Source organism: Saccostrea cucullata, unplaced genomic scaffold (assembly GCF_032062105.1).
Source record: "Saccostrea cucullata isolate Sc308-1 unplaced genomic scaffold, CSIRO_AGI_Scuc_v1 ctg8976, whole genome shotgun sequence".
Taxonomy (NCBI): domain Eukaryota; kingdom Metazoa; phylum Mollusca; class Bivalvia; order Ostreida; family Ostreidae; genus Saccostrea; species Saccostrea cuccullata.
The window spans coordinates 1-22,500 of NW_026926228.1; the positions used below are offsets into that span (position 1 = coordinate 1).

At 33.1% G+C, this 22,500-nt stretch overlaps 3 protein-coding genes across 3 annotated transcripts in view; 1 reads left to right on the top strand and 2 right to left on the bottom strand.

Moving 5' to 3' along the window:
* Nucleotides 1–149: 149 nt before the first annotated feature.
* Nucleotides 150–5,056, bottom strand: LOC134271165 (lysosomal protective protein-like). The gene is made up of 5 exons (XM_062753412.1): nt 4,764–5,056; nt 1,745–1,859; nt 1,524–1,574; nt 904–990; nt 150–416 (listed from the first exon to the last, which is right to left on the bottom strand). Exons 1-5 carry the CDS (start codon nt 4,934–4,936, stop codon nt 165–167), a joined length of 678 nt encoding a protein of 225 aa, XP_062609396.1. The 5' UTR covers nt 4,937–5,056; the 3' UTR covers nt 150–164.
* Nucleotides 5,057–5,223: 167 nt separating this feature from the next.
* The window catches only part of LOC134271167 (3-methyl-2-oxobutanoate dehydrogenase [lipoamide] kinase, mitochondrial-like), a 19,285-nt gene continuing 2,008 nt past the window's right edge, over nt 5,224–22,500 (top strand). Inside the window, exons 1-9 of the mRNA XM_062753413.1 lie at nt 5,224–5,605; nt 6,729–6,797; nt 7,201–7,311; nt 7,683–7,730; nt 8,209–8,328; nt 8,710–8,808; nt 11,034–11,107; nt 11,349–11,477; nt 11,577–11,666. Of these exons, the coding sequence (XP_062609397.1) occupies nt 5,420–5,605; nt 6,729–6,797; nt 7,201–7,311; nt 7,683–7,730; nt 8,209–8,328; nt 8,710–8,808; nt 11,034–11,107; nt 11,349–11,477; nt 11,577–11,666 (926 nt within the window). The 5' untranslated portion in view covers nt 5,224–5,419. The remainder of the gene's footprint in view (nt 5,606–6,728; nt 6,798–7,200; nt 7,312–7,682; nt 7,731–8,208; nt 8,329–8,709; nt 8,809–11,033; nt 11,108–11,348; nt 11,478–11,576; nt 11,667–22,500) is intronic.
* On the bottom strand, nt 18,082–19,752 carry LOC134271168 (uncharacterized). Its single transcript, XM_062753414.1, has one exon. It carries the CDS (start codon nt 19,074–19,076, stop codon nt 18,396–18,398), a length of 681 nt encoding a protein of 226 aa, XP_062609398.1. The 5' UTR covers nt 19,077–19,752; the 3' UTR covers nt 18,082–18,395.

The window sequence follows — 22,500 nt, forward strand, 5'->3', positions numbered from 1 at the left end:
TAAATGCAAAATAATAAGTATACTACAGAACTACTTCTGAGTAAAAGGAAGTCATAAATTTTATTTTACAGTTACTCAGTGTGATTAAACAACCATCTGTCATATCATTATAAGCCATATGAAGGTGAGCTTATGACAATAAAATAAGCTGCCAAATCAAAAACTCACTTTTGTCCAATCAATCCATGATTATAGGCAAAATATATGAGGGAGTCTGTGTTCATTCCATAGTCCGACAATCCGTTACCCACAGCGAATCCCTTGAAGTTTATACCGGGGTCCTTAATAACTCGCTGGGAAAGGGTTGGTACATAAATTCCACCATAACTTTCACCGGTTATGAAAAAATCATTTTTGGCCAATTCTGGAAATTTGCTGAAGAAATCTTTCAGAGCAAAATAATTATCAAGGGAGACCTAAAAAAAAGGTACATGTAAAGTAAAACAATTGCAAATCATATTAATTATAATTTAGTCATAAGAAATTGGGGTCATCTTATAGTTTGCTTCTTCAAGTCTTCAATTTCTAATATCCTTTTAATGTTTCTCTCATTGCTTGGAAAAATGACAAGAAAGTTTTCACTACATATTTTTGGTGCCAAAGATAGATAACAATTGAACTTCTGTATATACAGCTATAATATATTGAATACCATGGCTATATGTTGAAGTCCATTAATTGAAAGTCCCATCTACTATTGTTTAAACCTGAGTACAAAGAACCACCATATCTCTCTCAAGTTTTTCTTTGAATTAATTAATTAATTATTAATCTATAGATAATTTAACAAGGTTTATCAGTTTAATAATTTGTTTTGAATAGATTAATGTGGTTGATTCATCAACATTATATAATATCTCTGAATGTTTGCAGTCTTTCTGCACAAAGGGAGACAATTTTTACCTGGTCATCATCTGTTTTGTACTCTTTATCATCAGCGTAGGAGAAGCCCACTCCAGCTGGTGCCTCTAAATACAGCATGTTGGCAACCTACAAAAATTAATTCCAATGGTTATATAAGTTTCTACTATCACTCATACAGGTTGAGAAGGAAAAGAGGTAAATTTATTCCCTCTAAAGCAATTATATGATTTGAACTATTAGCTTACTTTCTTCAACTTTTAATTGACAAAAACTTTTGCTTGAAGAATTAATTATCTTACAATTTAATAATTGTATTTGAATCTTTGTATTTCTTAGGAAAGCAATGAATGTTCCATAATCATTTATCAGAATAGACAATTGCAATTGTCTATTCTGATGAATGATTATGGAACATTCATTGCTTTCCTAAGAAATACAAAGATTCAAATACAATTATTAAATTGTAAGATAATTAATTCTTCAAGCAAAAGTTTTTGTCAATTAAAAGTTGAAGAAAGTAAGCTAATAAACATGTTCATGGTAAGCACCCTGGTTGCTATAATAATAATATACATGTACATGTATTAATAAGAATATCCATATAAGGTAGATTTGTCAACCTGTATAATGATTGTATAAATACACACAAAAGCTCCTACCTTATTCCAGCTGTATGGATTCAATGTCAATGTTTCCCCATCTGGAGCAACCTAGAACAAAGTAGTACACCATTTTAAGAAAGTGTCCACAGGCAGTAAACACTTTTATAGATATATTCTCAAACTCTCTTGAAACTCTCTTAAAAAGTTTGTTTTTTTTAGAAATATATTTAAACATGTATGTGATGCTTAATAATATCACCCAAATGCTTTCTTAATACCCTGAACGGCCCGTGCTCTGACAGAAGTCCTAGATCAGAACTACATCCTGGTCCTCCATTCATCCACAACACAACAGGGTCTGATGCTTGGGTTGGACTGGAAGACTCCAAGTACCTGAATCAAACTAGAACTGTCCAATAGGGACAAATACCCCCCGCTGGGTTTTTCAGAGAAGGTGCCAATTCAAAAATACTTTATGGATCTAGAGGTGTTCACTATTTACTTATAAAAATTTACAGTAAAATATAAGTGCTCATTATGTTTCTTAATGAGTGAAACAAAAGTGCAAAATCAATACTTATACATTGTAATTCAATCGTAACATTTTTTTTATTTCTGCATTAAAGAAATATATTGCAATTATGTGTCATGACACTGCAAACTAATTGTTGAAAAAAAAAATCATTATACAAAATCAAATTAATCTTGATATATCAAATTCATTTTGAAAATAAAAAGCTGGTCATCCAGTAATGAAGTGCTTTGACAGACAATAAATTACAATTAAGAGAATAAGAGAAGAGAGATCTTTAATTCTTGTGCCTTATTCCCTGGTGATTTGATAACACACACAGGCTTGATAAGAGATATGCCTTAACAACCTCCAACACCAAACTCATTAATCTATCTTTAACTGGATGCATGTCCAGTCATTATTCCCAAGAGACAAATGAATTTACATTATCTTCTATGTAATGTAAAAACTGTTTTAAACACTTGATGATGTTTCTTTTTTTTAGTTTTATGAGTTGTTTTAAGCTGTACTAGTTCACATTTTTGTACAGATATTCTAGATTCTATCTCTCAAACCTTATAAATGAGCCAAAAATGAACAAGTCAATTTATATAAAAAGTAAAACCTGTAAAATGCAGAAAAATTAACAAATAAAGTTGAAAATTCCAGGTGCATACCTTCATATGGTGAATAATAAGTGTGCAAATTTTCAGATAAATCCTTGCAATAGTTTGTGAGAAACGGTCTGCACAAGACCACAAAATAAAAATGAAAAAACACCTGTAAATTTCAAAATAATGATCCAATCAATATGAAAATAGCAGGTGCACACCTTCATATGGTGAATAATATGTGTATAAATTTTCAGACAAATCCTTCCAACAGTTTTTGAGAAATCGTCCGGACAAAATCTCGTCTACAGACAGACAGACAGACAGACAGATGGACGGACGGACAGACGGACATGGTGATTCCAATATACCCCCCCCCTAAACTTCGTTTGCAGGGGGTATAAAGAAAGAAAATTCATGATAAAGGTACAGTAGTACAACATTCCTCTCTATACTCATACAAAATTTTACTTTAATGCTGATGATTTCCCAGAGGAAATCCCAGTTTGTCAATACATGTATTTGACAAAAAAGGACCTTTATTAAATATGAAAATTAATACATGCAATAATAGAATGGAATGGAACAATTGTCAAGGCTAGATCAAGAATACACAGAGGTTGAAAAATGTCAAATTTTTTACAGACAAATTGTTGTTTATAAAAAAAACTTCTACATTTTCATTGTTCCAGTGTTTTAAATTTGAAAATGAGCCATATAATTGCACCAGATTTGTCTATTATGCTTTTAAGATTGAGATCAATGTCTTCACATGGCCAATTTTGCTTATTTTGAACACCTAGGTACTTTGGTTGAAAAAAGTAAATAGTTTGGAATCCTTAAATTTCAATATCCAACTATTAGTTTGCATTAAGTAGCACCTCACTTCTTTTTGGTCTTAAAAAATTGAAAGCAGCAAAATTAAGAGAAAGGAAATAAATACATGCATGTTTTTTTGTTTATTTTTTGCTTAAAAAAAAACTTTTATGCAGATTGACACTGAATTATTGTTCAACACTTAATGCATCCTCACTTTGTAATTGTTACCCTCTTATACATGCTGTTTGTTTCTATCCTGCAATATGTGCTCTTACATATATAAGTGCTCATAAAAATGAAAGCTGTAAACTTAGAAGTTTTTGATGTGTACATTTACTTAGTAGACTCCATTCAGCTATATATCAAGAATACTGTGAAAATAACCTTGCAATTATTCAGAAATAATTCTGTTTAACATCTTTAAATGAATTTCTTCCTCTATCTGGAATTGTCTCCAACCTGTTAAAAGTTTGTAATGGCCTAGAACAAAAGACTAAGAAATGAGGTGCATAATTTTGAGTTACTTTTGTAGTAGGAAAGGAGAGATGCATGCATGCAGATGAAAACATATGGCAGGACAGGGAATCGAACGTAGGACCCCTGCATTGTTAGTCAGGTGCTCTAACCACTGAGCTATCCAGGCCAATATCCACAGTCCTTAAAGTCTAACTTCTACATCCCCCCTCCTTAAACAGTCTTCAACCTCAAGGACACAAGTTCTATAGGGCCCTGCCAGGAATTATACTAATTTACATACACTGTAACCTGAACAAGGCCCCCACAGTGGCCACCAAATGTAAGGAAAGGAGAAATGCATGAAGAAAACATATGGCTTGACAGGGACCACTGTCCGTAAAGCCCATGCAAACTTCTACATTTTATAATGTGGTGCAGTGATAAAGCGTATTACCTTTTAATTTTCAATGAATATTTACTTACTCCTACTTTAACTCATACTACAGATGGTGCCATGGCCTAGCTACCTTGTTCAGGCAATATACATGTAATAAATAGTACATGTATATAATTGATGTTAAGTCCTGACAAGGTGAACTTGTGTTGTGTCTTCGGGGGTGAAGACTTTTAAAAGAGGGGAGAATGTAGGAATTTTGACTGGACTGAGGATACCGGCAAGAATAGCTCAGTTGGTAGAGCATCTAACTGGAGATTCAGGGGGCCCAGTTCGAATCCCGGTCTGGTCTGCTGCTTTTCTCTCCTCCCCCGTTACATACATACAGACAGTGAGACACACAGCCAAACAGTCTTATCTATATTGACACTTGACAATGATCGAATCGACTGTAACCAACTTCTAAGTTCTGACTAAGGTGAGCTAAAAAAAGTATATATTACCAGTAATGAAGGTGTTTCTTCTCTGTTCCATTCAAGTATCCTGAGTATTGTTTCCATGGAAGAGGGTTCTTCAATCCTGGCAGTGCAACTATCAGATCTTCTGATGGAGCCCCATAAACAACAGTTAGAATGGAAAGAAGGCTAAGAAGCAACGGATATAGGACGGACATCATGGGGCGTGATAATGTATTACGCTGTATCAGTGTGTGCTGTCTTTTATTTACTTCCTCATGCACCTGAGTACTTCTTGTGATTGCATCTCGTGTTTTGAAATGTCATGTGACTCTTAGGTCACGTTATCCTGAATACGAAACTTTCAGGCATGCAAAATGAAATACTAAATTCACTGAATAATTTAATATCGAATTTAAAAATAAATTGTTTTTAATATAAAATATCTTGATGTCAAAAATTAATTATAATCTGTTAAGTTCGAAAATAATAGCTGTCGACGCCAAAGTGTCAAGGCCATTGGCATTTCAGATTTCATGTGTGAAGAAAGACAGGAGAATGAATATGAAGAAAATACTGGCGCTACCTCTGACGTGAATGGAAAGCAGGATCGGAATGTCTTATTTTAATGAAACTTTACATTGTTGACACATGTTTTAACCTGCTAAGAAAACTTTATTTGGGCAGGGCATTGAAAGTGCAAGATGGCGTCGATCAGCTGTTTGAGTAAAAGACAGTCGATAGAAAGATCTCTGTTATATTCTCGATTTTTAAGTTCATTTTTCAATTTCAAACAGTTTTACAGAACAAAAGATTATTCAGAACGTTTAGCCTCAGCATCAGTGGCTTCTTTCTATAACCAAAGTGCCATCGAGCAGGTGGCAGCTAAGGTAAATTTAAAATTATGTTTGCATGTACTAGACCTAGATTTTCAGAGACAGCCAGTTACAAACCAAGTAAGCGTGCAATCATTAGTTTCTTGAGATTCAAAATGATAGGGATATATACCTGTTATACAGTCGGAACATTATTATCTCAAACTCTGCTAGCTCGAATGTCATGGATGAAACATATGGAGATAACGAACAGTCTTTTTACAAGATCAAAAGTCCATTAAACAATAGAAAATAGGAGTAGAGCAAACATGGACCTCCAAAACATCGGAGAAGGGATCAGGTGCCATGGAGGAGTGAGCATCCCCTGAAGTTATATATGTTGAGGATATGTTAAAATAATTTAATTAGAAGTCTCGACTGCTTATTCTTGATTTATTTTTTGGTATATCTAAAATCCTTGGACTCTTGAGGTGTTTTTTGTTCCCACTGAGTTTTGGATAACGATGTTTGACTGTAAATACATATTATTCTGAAATAATGTTTTCCAGACTTTTTTCACAATTTTGATATGAGGAAACTTCAGAACTGCATGGTGCCATTGAGAAAACTGGGAATTCACTGCCTCCAACCTGAAGTGGATTCTCGGGTTGATTTTCGATGCTTGCGAATAGAATACATGTCAAACTCACAACTTATCAATAGTACAAAACTTGTAATCACAAAAATTAATTTTTAAGTTTCATTTAATTTTATAAAATATACAATCAGAAGAAAAAATTTTATCAGACTGACGAGATTTGTATTCATTTCATGCATTTTAATATTTTAGAAGTGACAAGTCCTGTATTTTTTTTTATCGATACTGGTGTGTATTAGAAACATAAATGTACTACTGATAAATTGTGAGTTTGGCAATCGAAAATAAACTATATTTGGAGATGGATGGCTATATTTTCATTTTTCGTAATGGCACCTGTTATGACATTTTCCTGATACATAAAATACACATTTTTGCACACAAAATTTGGGAAATTGTAGATTAATGATTTCTTTACACAAAAGTTAGTTTCATTTATGGAAAAATAATGCTGTATTTTGGACCCTTTAAAATTTATGTTTGGTTTAGGATTGAGGCTTTTTTGAGAATTGAGAATTTTTTTATGAATTAATTTTGCAGCCATCTGTGAGACTTACACCAGCAACTTTGCTGTATGCTGGAAAGAGCCCAGATAATAGTCATTTACTGGTATGATCAAATTCTTCTTCAATGCAATTCAAGCAGTACTGTAGTCACTATTAAAAAATGCAAAATGTAAATATGCACACAGAATGAAATATAAAGATTTTAAAACATAATTGGATGTGATTTGCTTCCATCTGTCAGTGAAATATTGTAAGACAAATGAGCTACTGGAATGATTGACTTTTCTAATAAAATCTTTTAGAGATGTTGCCAGACCACAAACTTTCATTCAGATAATCTTGTCAGGATTGGTGTTGGCAACTCTTCTTGAATTATAAATATAAAATTCATTGCTTTGATTACTTTGATATTTATTCTCAAATGTTTTTATTAAGGATATAAACATGTGTGTTTAGAAATCTCTGATAAGATCTATAGTCAGATTCATGTTTTTACATTACTATAGCGGAGTGCTCAGTATCTACATAATGAACTGCCTGTACGGATCGCTCACAGAATCCGTGGATTTCGAGGACTACCTTTCATTGTTGGATGTAATCCTACCATACTTAAAGTTGTAAGTATTTTGTTCTCTTTTATGGTTGAATTTAAATTACTTTTTAAACTACCAGTACGCTCTCCGTAATTGAGGGATTCTATGGCTGTTTTAATATACCGATAGCGGGTTTTCTTGGTTGGTGTAAAATTTGGCATTTTGCCTACTCAAAGGTATGCCAATAATTTTAGCATAATTTAATTTAGTGGACACGGGGTTTCAGCTCTTTGCAGATGAACACTAGGAAGAGAATTGAATATTTTAGCGGGCTGTCATCAAAACGCCAAAATAAGCCAAAATTAGCACCCCGCTGAAATAACCCGCTATACGGTATGTGGTACATTATGTATTAGCAGATTTATTTTGTTGTATTTTTTTTTCTTCTTTTACAGCATGAAATGTACATCAGAGCATTTTACATACTACATGAACATCCCCCAGTAAGTAATTTTTTTGTTTAACCATCTTTTTTTTTTCAGACAAAGACAGTGGTGTACTGTACAAATACATGTAATATATAAAATGTTATTGATAATTTGTTATGCCCCCCTTTGAAGAAGGGAGGGCATATTGCTTTGCTGCTGTCTGTCGGTCGGTCTGTCTCTCCATTTAGTTTTCGTTCATTTTCTTCACAACTAATGCACATACTGAAATGAAATTTGGTATACAGATTAACTAGGTGAATATCTAGGTCAAGATCTGTTTTTGGTACAATTGCACCATTTTTGATAGAGTTATGCCCCTTGGACTTGTTTATTCAAATTCACTGAAACCATGATAGAAAAAAAAAACTAATGAGGGTACAGTGGGAGTTATAAATTTTTCAAATGGAAGTCTTGAGTTACAAGAGGGGATATGAAAGTTAATATCTTTGTAGTTAGAATGAAATGTTTACGCTAACATGTCTGTATATTTCAGATTGTTGACTTTAAATCAGAACATGCCTATACAAACACATTGAAGACTTTACTTGATGACCACAGCAATGTTGTTACCATGCTTGCTGAGGGATTCTCAGAATGCAGAAGGCATATTCAGGTAATCTGTATACATATGTCATTTTTGAAAGAAAGATATTTGGGAATTATTTGTTATGGCTGCTTTGTAAGAAAGCAAAAAAACACCATCCTCACTTGAAGTGATTCAAGTGGTGAAAATGAATGCTAGAGCACATATTTTGAAACATATCATCTTAAGTATCTTAAAACTTGACCTTTTTCATATGCTTTGAAAAAAGGTTTCATGTTTATAAAATTTTGCTTTTTTGATAAAAAAATGAAGATTCTGAATGAAATTACTTTTTTCTTGCCATGTTCATAATGCAATCTCTAAAGTAAATATAAATTGCAAACTTCATTCTTCAAGAAAAGTCCATCAATATTATTTTAGAATACTAACTTTCATTTTATTGTATTTTAGGATGAAGAAATGATAAGGCTATTTTTGGACAGAATGTTAAAATCTCGACTAGGGATTCGATTGTTAGTAGAACACCATGTTGCTCTTCATGATGAAAGAGTGAGTATATTTTTAAGAATTTATTGTTGGTAAAAAATAATTACATTTATTTATCAAAGAATCATACTTTTCAATTCATTCATCTTTATAAGGATTTTTAGGTCACCTGAGTCACTCAGGTGACCTACTGCTATCTGTTTTCGTCCGTCGTCGTACGTCGTTCGTCGTTTGTCGTCAATCGGTCGTAAACTTTTGAACATTTTCAGCTTCTTCTCTGCAACCACTGAACCAATTTCAACCAAATTTGGTACAAAGCATCTATGGGTGAAGGGGAACAAAAATTGTGAATTTCATGATCCCTGCCCCCCTGGGGCGTGGGGGGTGGGGCCAAAACCACTTAAATTAATGCAATCTTTAAAAATCTTTTTCTTTACTCCTGGACATCAAGCAGTCAAACTGTTTGCATGATTGTAATCAGCACTGAGTCCTCTACCAAAATTGTGAAATTCATGGCCCTGGGGTCAGGGGTTCTTGTGCTAGGGTGGGGCTAAATAAGTATATAGTGAAAATGCATTATTTCTTTGAAAATCTTCTTCTCTGCTCCTGGGTATTAAATAAACTAACTAAGTACATAGTTATGATGAGCAAGAGTGCCTCTACCAAAATTGTGAATTTTATGGCCCCAGGGTCAGGGGTTCTGGTGTTAGGGCGGGGCTCTGTTGATTATATAGTAAAAATACATGAAATCTTTGAAAATCTTCTTCTCTGCTCCTAGGTATTAAATAAATTAACTAAGTGCATAGTTATGATGAGCAAGAGTTCCTCTACCAAAATTGTGAATTTTATGGCCCCGAGGTCAGGGGTTCTGGTGTTAGGGCGGGGCTCTATTGATTATATAGTGAAAATGCATTATTTCTTTGAAAATCTTCTTCTCTGCTCCTGGGTATTATATAAACTAACTAAGTAAATAGTTATGATGAGCAAGAGTGCCTCTACCAAAATTGTGAATTTTATGGCCCCAGGGTCAGGGGTTCTGGTGTTAGGGCGGGGCTCTATTGATTATATAGTGAAAATGCATTATTTCTTTGAAAATCTTCTTCTCTGCTCTTGGGTATTATATAAACTACATAAGTACATAGTTATGATGAGCAAGAGTGCCTCTACCAAATTGTGAATTTTATGGCCCGAGGGTTAGGGGTTCTGGTGTTAGGGCGGGGCTCTATTGATTATATAGTGAAAATACACAAATTCTTTGAAAATCTTCTTCTCCGCTCCTAGGTATTAAATAAACTTACTAAGTACATAGATATGATGAGCAAGAGTGCCTCTACCAAAATTGTGAATTTTATGGCCCCAGGGTCAGGGGTCTGGTGTTAGGGCGGGGCTCTTTTCATTATATAGTGAAAATACACAAATTCTTTGAAAATCTTCTTCTCTGCTCTTAGGTATTAAGTAAACTTACTAAGTACAGTACATAGATATGATGAGCAAGATTGCCTCTACCAAAATTGTGAATTTTATGGCCCCAGGGTCAGGGGTTCTGGTGTTAGGGCGGAGCTCTATTGATTATAGAGTGAAAATACATGAATTCTTTGAAAATCTTCTTCTCTGCTCCAAAGTATTAAATAAACTAACTAAGTACATAGTTATGATGAACAAGAATGCCTCTACCAAAATTGTAAATTTTTATGGCCCCAGGGTCAGGGGTTCTGGTGTTAGGGAGGGGCTCTATTGATTATATAGTGAAAAAACATTAAATCTTTGAATATTTTCTTCTCTGCTCCTGGGTATTAAGCATATGAACTACCTATATAGTTATGAGCAAGGGTCCTTATCTTCCAGAATTGTGAATTTCAAGGCCCCAGGGTCAGTAGTACCATAGAGGGGGGGTCTGTACTGAAAAATAATGAATTGTTTGAAATCTGCTCCTTGGTATTAATCAAATACTTTTGAAAAGCAAGGATGCCTTTTCAAAAATTGTGCAATGTGTGGATCTAGGCCTAAGAGTCAAGGGTTCATGTGTGGTAGCAGCACTACTGATTATTGCTGAATATTACTGATTTGTTGAAATGCATTTTTTGTTCCCCTACCCTGCCTATGGGTATTAAGTAACCAAACTAAGCAACTGCTAAGTGTATAGTTATGATGATCAAAATTGTAAATGCTATAGCATCTGGCTTAAAACATGGATCAAATTCAATCACTGGAAAGTTGTTGCATAATGCTCAGGTGACCTATAAGGTCCATGGGCCTCTTGTTTATTTATGAATGCCATTAATTTTCAGCCAAACCATGTTGGTATTGTTGATGTAAACTTTTCACCGAGGATGCTTGTTGAAAGATGTGCTGATAGTATCAGGTAAAAAATGACACGTCATATCAAGTGTTATTTGCAGAGTGTCTTTCTTTATCATGTTGAAATCTGAAAGTAAATGAACCTGCATGAGTAAAGTTTGAAGTCTCTAAGAAGAATCCTTTCAGAAAGAGAGTTTTTTGTGAATTAACTCTCTCATGTTTTAATCTCAGAGGCAGAGCTTTTATAGCATTGTCAGTAAACCTCAAGAAATGTTGATTTGAATTTGTTAAGATTTTCTTTGCAGGAACCTTTGCTTGTCTAAATATGGGTACTCTCCTCATATTCGTTTAAATGGTCATCTTCATGCCAAGTTTCCATATATACCACAACCTCTGGAGTACATATTGACAGAAGTTTTGAAAAATGCTTATAGGTAAAGATATATTTATATTTTTGAATTCTTTCATACATTTTCATTATTTTTGCCAAATTATGATTCTTCAATTAAATGACTTAAAATCTTTCTTTTCAGGGCCTCTGCAGAGAGTCATGCCAATAACAGAAGTAATATACCGGATATTGTTGTCACAATAGCCAACAACAATCTGGACTTCATCATAAGGTTAGATTACTCATGTCCCAGATGTTCCAGGCCCCAAGACCATAAATGGAGAAAAGACTTACGTCAAAATTTGAAACCAATATAAGGCTGCATAAAATTGAAATTCTGGTTCTCAGGCCCGTGTACATCCGATTTGAGGTAGCCACATTGCAAATTTTATTGTATTTTTGATAAAATAAAAAGTTGGTATTGCGGAGACCAATCCGGAAAAAAAAATCCATCCTCATTTTTTCGTAGTTTAATACTCAAATATGACTTCCGGTAGCCATTTGCAAAGACATTTTTGACTACTTCATTTGAAAATGCATTCAAAGACATTGCCTACGATGTCCACAAGCTGATAAACAATGGATAAAGCAAACCTTTTGATCAGACATGGAGAGTATATCTATGAATAAAAAAAATTATCTTTATTTTCAAGAAAATTCGAAAATTCAAATTAAAAAAATACCTCCCTCATCTATTGCCAATAAAAGGATAAATAAAATGCCTCCCTCCAGCATCTATTTTGGAGAAAATTGGCCTGAGAACCAGAGGATTAAATTTAGATAGCCTAAACTCTCAAATTTAGGAATAACGTTTTTTATCACCTTTTGGAATTTAGATGTTATTACATGTAATACAAAATGGCAGATTTTTAAGCAAACACAAGTAAAAATTTTGAGGTAAGTCTCTTCTCATGTTATGGTCTTGCAGTTGGAGCCTGATCATCTGTTGTGATTTTCTACCTTGTTTGATAGCAGCATGTATTTTTTGCATCATCTTAAATGGGTGACTTTTGCATGAATTATTTAACAAAGGAAATGCAAAAGTTGCAAAATTCTTTTCTTATGATTGAATTTCGTATCAATTAAACATATAATTTGTCAAGTTGTTCCCCTTGAACAAATGTTAAAATCTTCATTTCTTGAAGTTGGAAGGACACCCATCCCCCAACTTTGAGGTTATTTTTTTCATTTTTAATGTACAATGACAAAAAATCTGGGATATTTATGTGGCACTTTAATTTCACCAATGATAATTGTTTAAAATCATTTCCATTACACTGTGGATATTGAAGCACTATATAAATTATGCTATTAGAAAGCACGGTCCTACTAAACAGAGAACCCTAGAGAACTCTAGAGATCCCAAGAGAACCTGAGGTTTATATGGTGAATTTTGATATATTTTATGCATAATTGGGTTGATTTTTATTAAATAAATCATATTTTGTACACAAAATCAATTAATAAATTATTTTATGGAAGTTTTCAACAGAAAAAAGTAACTATATAGTAAATATATATTTTTTAATTAATTTTGTTCTGGCATGACATATTAGTTGTTTAAAATATAAATAAATTATTTACAGACAGTAAATAATTAAAAATCATTAGGGTTCTCTAAGGTTCTCTAGAGTTCTCTAGGGTTCTCTGTTTAGTAGTACCCATAGAAAGCATGAATCATTTTGTGATCTGTACATGCAATGGTTATTATTTTGATGTGATATGCATTAATAATTTATAATCTTGAAGCTTAGCCTTGTTCCACAAAGCATTTTTTTTTTGGTATTAAAATAGGAACGTAACATTATTCCTAGATCATTTTGTACTAAGGTTCTCTATCGAATTATTTTTTACTGTATATTTCATATGTGGCATGTACATGTGAAAATTATGATGAAAAAATTTACAATTAATCTAGAGGAGTCCAGTTGTGAATGATAACTATTTTGAACATATACAGATAAAAACCTTGCATCATCATCATGATTAAAAAAAAAATTAACTGTGTGTAAAATTCAAATACAATAATGTAGTTATCTGCTCAAATTTAGATTTACATTCAGTTGTAATATATATTGTCTGCCTCTTGGGCAGCCAACTTTTTGTACATTATGTACATACATGTTGTACATATTTTTAAAATTCTTAATTAAAATCCATAAATGTGTCTCATTTGATCATAGGATTACCATAAATCTGGCAGTAATGAGATACATGAATTAATGAAAAGTTAACTTTTCAATTGAAAAGTTAACTTGTTAAAGCTGACATGAATTCTTAAAAACGCAACTTTTTCATCTATGTACGACTTGTTTCATACCAACTATAGCCGTATTCCGCCATATTTCTTTCAGATACCTCGTCTCATTGTAACGATATATACCCGAATGCCCTCGTTACACTTGAGTGATTTTTTGGCTTGGCTATCGACTTGTGCACATCTCCGATGGTAAAACATTTGAAAACACATGGGTTGATCAAGACATTTCAAAACCACACAACATAATAATCATATTTCTGAATAATTATAGATTTGAATCAAATGTAATAAAAAAAGAAAGAAAATGCAAGTTTGAAAGAAAGATTTAGTTGCGCGAGTACGCATTTTTACACTGCGCCAATTTATGCAGAATAAACATGAAATAAAAAGCACTAAAACCCGTAAACACACTTTGAAATTATTTTCATTTGAAAGGAACAAAGCAATCAGCGTCTTTGATTTGCAGGTTTTATGCAGACTTTGATGCATGTCGAGAAAACGCGTCGAACGCTGTAAACGTACCCATACCTGGTAATAAGATCACTGCATCGGTTCGAAGATGTGCACAAGTCAAGTGATATACACCCTGAATTCCATTTATTGAAATATGCATCACAAAAAAGAAATAAACTCCATAAAAACTCAATAAACACACTGTATCTACTCCGTACAGTCTAGCGCGTCGATACACTTAGTCCGTGCTGATCAGATTCTGGTGAGGGAAAATATCACAAGTGGAAAAAAGTGGTATTTGCGCGACTGAAATGGGGGGGGGTCTAAAGTATAATTATAACGGTTTCATAAGGTATAACTGAAAATTGTCTATCTAGTTCTAATAAACATTCTTTATATAGTCTGCAGTTGTTTTGCATCGCAAAATTCATTTGTCAATTACAACTGATTATTTTAGTACTAATCTCAAATCTAAACCAAGTAATTTGATATACGGTAAATATTTAGTTCAAGACTTAAAAGCATTTAACCAGAATACAAAAGTTTATGTGTACACCTGTACGTTCTTTAACACACACGCGGAAAAAACATCCCCCTTTTAGACTGATATTGAGGCATTTGTATTTGGGGGGGGGGGGGGGGCAGAAATAATTGATATGGCCGTTTCTTGGAAGACAGACATTTCTGCCAATTCCATTTTTGAAGATTTTTTATTGTCTCACTCCGACCACAAAGTATGAACATTTTTGCGGAATGTGGCTGTTTTATAATTATTACAGGAAGTCTTTCGAGATTTCAGTATCCCTGTCTGACAGTCTAGTTTTTTTAAAAATAAAGATAATTTCTGTTGCAATATTTGGGAGATACTTTTAAAAGTTTGGTAGGGAAACTTGAAACCTGGTGGAATACAGATAATTTTTAATTACTCTTTTATTCATTGAACTCTCTCGCTCTCTCTCCTCCTGAAACCATCTGTAAGCGCAATAATAGATATAAAATCATATGTATTTTGTGCTGTACCATTTATTAGATCTTGGGACAGATCAAAGATTTTTTTTGTCAGGGGGGATGTCGAAACTTGTTCAAAAATTGAAATAATAATTTTACTTTTGACAAGAAAATAAACATAAACGCCGAAATTGAAAGGAAAATACATGTAAACGTGAAGTCTACATTATAGGAATGGGAACATTGGGAACTTTCTCAAATACATGTACCTTCTCAGGTAAGGAATCTGGACAAAAGTTATTTAGACAAGAGGTATAAAAAAGCTAATTTTTGGTAGAATGTGAAACTCTCATCGACAGTTTGCTTTCCCTTCCTATATGCTTCGACTATTAATAATTTATATCCAACCCAGATATTTGTTGACATGCAAAAAAAAACCCGTAAACTCGCCCAAACTTCAAAACCTATTTCGGGGGGTTGGGGGGGTTCCGAGGGGGTTCCTACGTAACTCTTTTTCTTGCTTGAGTAAATAAATTTAATAACCTTGCAAATCCCAGGGGAGGGGGGTCCTAAACCCCTCTAGATCCGCGCATGGCACTCATGCATAGAATCACACCACAGCCACTTCAATTTATATTGATGGGGGACCTCCAAAATCAGCTGACAAGCAAAAAAACAAAAAACAAAACAAAACAAAAAAACCTATGCAACACACTCTATACAATCCTTTTTGGTAGGGGATAAAGGAGGCTTCCTGTAACTTTTCTGTTCAGTACATTACTTTTGTATGCTTGAATCTGCGTATTTTCCTGCAAACAAAACATGTGGAGGGAGCTTTCAAATCAAAATTTTAATTTATTTGAAACTGGGGCAAAGATTGTCCTCAGAAAAAGTTAGCCCCCCCCCCCCTCCATCTGCATACTACGGGAACATTTTAAACCTTTATCTTTACCGAATCGAAATATTTCATGAATACTTCTTAAAGTTAGTTACTTCTGAAAATGGTCCAAAAATGGTAAAAAAAGTTCGTTGGAATCTTCCTTGCATGTTACTTGTGGATGGTCGAAGCCATTAGACAGGGCTACCAAAACAAGATAGAAATTTGTCCCCATTTTGATTTAAAAGAACTCAGAGGTGAGTTTCATTACATACTAAAGTGCAGCTCGCTACTTTCAGAAAGAATGCTATGCTTAACAGAAAAAAAGCATAAAATTTCAGAATGTGATTAATTTTAAACTCATTATGAGTAACAATAAACACTGTTTTCTGAGAAAATTGTGCTCGTTTATAAAGAAAAAAAAATAAAATATGCCCCCGCCTAAATTCCCATACTTCACATTTATAGCAACGTACAATTTTTTGTTTAGTTTCTTATTCACGCATGCTTTATAGATCTACTGTTATGTATAAAATCACCTATATATTTTTGTGATTTTTGTATACTGTTGTAAAATGGTGAAGAGATTCAAATAGTTGATTGAAAAATGACTGAAGGTACGCGGAGGAAAGCAAATCCGCGAAAATCTACAGATCTAGAGAACTGAAAAGACAGAGATTTTTTTATTTCTTCAAATTATTCATATTATTAGACGTATAAATATCTATACTCTATATTACAGAAAAAAACATTCTCTCTCTCTCTCTCTCTGTATGTGTGTACAAAAATAAAGGCCGGGGGTTCCAATCCCTGGAACCCCACTCCACCTCTGGATCCGCCAATGAATTCTATTTTGATTATTCATGTACCATAGAATCAAACTCGTTTATTGTGTATAAAATTATGAAAATAAGGTTAAATCAAGTTATATAAGGTCTTTATTTAAAAAAAAATAAATAAATAAAGCCAATACACATTATTTATAATGAAAATATTTGATTGTAAAAAAAAATCCGATCTTTTCAGAGAGCGTTATGCATTTTTTTTTACCCCCCCCCTCCCTTTCACGGGAGAATCTCGTCAAAGGATGAATGATTCGTAATGTTGCATGCTATAAAATGAATTTAATGTAATTAAGCCATGTCTGAAAATTTTTTTTACATTTACATATACAGACAAGAGTAATATTTATTTTTGAAAAAAAAAAATTGCACTTTTTCAGTCAACCAAAATACCAGTAAGCTTTCCACCTTTGAAATTTCCCCTGACCAAATAGACTATCATCGCGGACAACGTGTGTCCAAGTGCTATGTGGTGACAATTTTTTACTGTTCAGTTAGCAATGGATTACATGAATTCTGAGATGCATATTTCAATAAAAGTAAAATAGGATATTTCTTTCGACATGTGCACATCCCTGTAACGATAGCAGTATTCAGGTAAATATCTTTATCATTGCGTTCGATGCATATTCTCGACCTGCATGCGTGCATATCCAAACGGCTTTTGCTGTTTTCCGTGTTATTTTTTCTAAATTGCAGCAAATGCATTCAAAAATAATTTACTTCTCAGTATAGTTCTAGTTTTTGTTAACTTTTAAAATATGTATTTGGTCAGTTTATGGATTTATGACAACTATGCTATCGGAGATGTGTACATGTCGACAGCCAGGCTAGAAAATCACTCAGGTGAAACAAATGCACTTGGCTTTATATAACAGGTACAGGTGGCCAAAAATTTTCAATTAAATATGGCGGAATCGAAGAAATATGGCGGACAAAGGCGTACAGGAATGTAGTAAGTCGTACAAAGATGAAAAATGATGCCTTTTTAAGAGTTCATGTCAGCTTTAAATTATAGAAATTTTAAATATGGTAATAGTTTTAAGGTTTAAACTTGGAAATTTAGAGATTATATTAATACATAATGCAAGTCAAAACCATTTTTTTAAAATTTGATTTAATGCTGTAACAATCAAATTAATGAAATATGAATAAATTTGGAATGATAAAGATAAAATATGCTATATTGTATGAAAAAACTTTATATTGTAATTAAATTTTACAAACTGTTGTTGCTTACTAAACAGAAACTCTTCAATTTTAATAGACCAAAAAATTGCATACAGTAAATCCAACCCTATATTTTGTCTAAAATTCTTAAATGTCTGCATATATTATTGTAGCTATAATGATTATGAAAACACACTATAGTATACAAATATCATTTGCATATATGATAAATATCATCAGATCTCAAATTTTCACCACATTTAACGATGCAGTAATTTTGAACAAGATAGCATTTTGTTGTCAAAGCACAATCCATCACTATATGCGTGCTCAATCATAAGTATTGCTATGCACAGATAGACTTTTGATGTCAGAGCAGTTTTTGCTCATAAATTTTGTTAGCCATAGTTTTCACGTTCCCATTTTATCTGGGGAGGAAGCATTTGCAGGTCTTATAGGAGGAAGGGGATTGGTGCGAGGGGTAGCTTTTACTTTGCTTGTATTAATTCGATGATCCGCAAAAAAGTCAGCCTCTTTTTCCATTCTTTCTCTCGAAAAGTCCATTTGATTTTTGGTCAGTTCTCGCACTAGACACTTTTCAAGAAGTTCATTGTCCAGAGATGTTTCACTCGGGAGAGAACGTGGGGTACACGATTTCTTGCTGATGGAAGGGAGAACAGGATATTTCTTTTCCTTGATGTTAACTTGATTTATCTCCTGAAGTGGGTCGACCAGCTCGTTAGCGTTATTGTTAATGAAACTGACGGGGGTGGGCACGGTGTAAGTACGTGAGGCCTCACAATCACTGCACGTGTCCTGTAGTTCGTCCTTGTTAATCGGCACCAGCTCCCCGTCCATGTCTAGATGATAAGAGGAGGAGTTGAGTTCCTCCCCGATACTGGCGGGCTCGTCTGAGTCGTCCATACTCATGGGATCGGCCGAGGTGGAGTGACTAGAGAGTCCCGTTCCGCTGTCCCGCTCCTCAGACTTTGTGTCCGCTGTGTTACCGTTAAAATCCTGGTCGTTATTAACAGAATCACAGTCCTGGGTGTACTCCATAGATCTGCTTCTGTGGTCCATGGTGAGCTGCATTATAACAACTAGGTGATTGAAGTATGGTCAAATTTCTCTCACAAATAATTACAGTTAAAATGAAATACTCTCATGGTATAATTCCACATTATGGTTCCAAATCGTGTACAGCTAAAATTTCATGACTCCTCTCTCTCCAAGGCAAAGGAATGGCCTTAAAATGAAAGAAAAGAAAATAATCAATATCTCATCCAATAATCCGTGAAAATGTACATACGTAAATATAGATTGAGGGTGTGTATATTTCTGTTGAGGCTCATTACAGAACAATAAAACAGGTGATGATCAATAATTAATACCTGAGGAACAAAGACAATGCAACTTATTACGTATATCCTGAAACCAAGGTGATAAAACAATTTTTATAAATGGTTTATCAACATTGATATGTTCGGACCCGGGGGCTGGGGAATTTCTGTGCTTATTATGCCCCCCCCCCCAGTTACAGTGTATTCTGGTATTCCCTCTCAACCCCCTCCCCCTTTTAAGTCATGAACCCCAAACACCTGCTATTATTTGAATGTCCTCTGCTATTTCAGTTTCTAAGGACAACACTGGTTATTCTTCCTAGAGTAACTATCAACATGAAATAAACCTTTTATTTCATAAAATTGCGTAAATTTATGAATAATTGATTGGTGATTGAAAGATGTTTCTATAGTTGAAAAAGAATACGTTACAATAAACTGTCATGTACTGAGTATGCCAAACTTTTGAGTGAATGTAGAAAAAGGCTTTAACAGTGTCAGAAGTTTGATAACCTTTTAAAACATCAATAAAATTTCTTTTCATGAATTTTATCAGATTAATTATATCTCAAAAGTTAATTCATGTATTGCAATTTCAATCAGTGATTGCAGTTATGATATTGGCAAGACTGGTTCATGACTTCAAAAAAAGAAGAAAAAAGATGTCTTAAAAAAAAGAAACAAATCAAAATATTAATTACCTGTAAAATGTAATTAGGCATCCCATTATGTTAGTTTGATTATAACCATTTCATTAATAATCAAACTCATGGCATTTCCTCCATGACTATCATTTTGAAATTCATATGTATATATAAATATATGTAGCACCTATTTAGAACTCTGTACTTATGTTAAAGAAAATTCCATGCATGACTTGGTCTTTGATCTAATTTTTAATGCTAAATCCATATTGAAGTGAAAAAGAAAAACCGCTAATACGTTTAAGGAGCTTATTGTTGCTATTTAAATTGTCTATTGAGTAATGACTAGTTACAGGTCCATAAAACCTTTGGCCTGTTAATCTTCACAAGTTATATGCTCTCAGCAATTTGTTCTACATGTAACATTGTGTAAAAGAGATAAATGATTAAATTTTTGAAACCGTTAATTAAATTTTTTTCTCAGAAAAGGGGGAGGGGAGTAGATCTTCAGGTGCTGCCAAAAAGAACTTAAGTTTATATATTGTCTTTTAGAGTTATATATAGTATTATTGATCAAAAAGACATGAATTTATGGAAAGTTTTTGTACAGGATATATTCATTATTTATTTTTTTTTTAAATCTAATTTCAATAAGACCTAATTGCCAGTGGTACAAAGTATCATTCAATTTCCATTATATTCAAAAAAAGGTCTCTTTAAGTGTAGGCATTTGAACATTGAAGTAGATGTTTTGATTCTTTAAAACTACTGGTTTAGATACACTGTATATAATGTACTAAAGTGAAATCTTTTAAATTGATTTCAGAATGTGTATTAGTGAGTTCTGAATTCTATATAGATTTTAAATGTATTAGGAAAGTTTTTTGAGGAAACTAAAAGTGATTTGAAATTTCAATGTTGCTTTTCTGTGCTTTCAAAAATTCTTAGAATAATAACCTTGATTGATTGGAAACCATTGTTATGATTATCCAAATGTGTAAAAATTGTGTAACCCCCCTTTTTTTTCCATTCCTGCCAGATTTAGTTTCACATACTTCTCTCTGTTTGATATTTATAGATCCTTATTGTGTAATCTGAATTAAATCAACAATTAAAGATTTAGTGACCAAAAGTGATATGCCACTTCAGTACATAATATTTAATCTGCTTTATATTTTGTTTTTCTCATATAATTAGTATTGCAAAAGTGGAAATACTTTTATGCACCTGGAAGTATATACCAGCTAGTCTTTCCAGTTATAATTTAATTTGCAAAAAAAGACACAAAATTTCGTCATCTAAAATAGTTTCGAATTCAATTTCGAAATTCAAATAAAAATTTTGTTTTCATTGATTAATGAATTCGATACTAATTTAACTATGTTCATAATTATTAATTGTTATGAATTGATTACATTATTAATTAATGGAATACATAAATTCACAGCTCATCATCTCTTGAGGATAATTTGTACACAGTGTAATGGTCAGTATGTGAAATTACTTCTATATACAACTTATTAATGAACCAATATTTATTACGATACACACTGTATCTATGTGAACCCAATACGGAAAATGTCAGCATAGAAAAGTGGTTAAGTTGTTATTAATCAATACATATTATTGACTGGTAGTTATTTAATGTCTATACCTGGTATAAACTTATATTGATATATTTGCATACACATATATCTTACCCCAATAAAGTTTTCATCCTTCCACGAGTACATGTAATACTAATTTCCCGACAGTTTTCATTCTGTATACTTGCCTGTTATATAGAACCTGCTACCCTTCTATCTGATCTTCATTTACAAAGTGTTTTTGTTGGTTTTAAAGGCTTTTTTTGTCAGATCTTTCAAAAGAGATCAGCTCTGTTTGAAATCTGATCTCTCCCAGTGACAGGTCTGATACCTATCGCAAAGACTGTCAAAACGGAAAATTCTCAACTATTCCTTGGTGACGATGAAATATAAGCCCTTATTGATATCAATTTGAAGTCAATTTAAAACATATTACACATTTGGTAGAAAGAGTAAATACCTGATTGTATCCATTGAAAATATCATAACAATTTCATTTAATGTTTAATTTTTTTTTTCATGTCAGAAAATTGTATTGTTTAGCATGCATTATAATTAAACTACATGTATTATGACATTTAAATGTTTACCTTTTTTTCCCTAAAATGAAAAATTAACACTGAACATAAGGCATACAAAGTGAGGCTTATATCCAAGTTTTCTTAGCGTACTTTAGACACATTCAATCTTCTGTATTGAAGTGTTTCCCCCACGGACTATAGCAGCAGACTGTACCGTTTCTATTCCTTAATTTAAATAAATTGGCAACAACACCGCTAGGTACCACTTACCGTTTTTTGGTGTTAGAATTTGGTGGCACATTTCCTTTCAATTGAAGGCTATGATTATCAGATAAAATTCTTTAAATGTTTACTCAAAACATCAAATGCTGTTTTCTTAAAGCAAACATTTGAAATTCTACGGGTTGAAAAAAAAAATTTAAAAA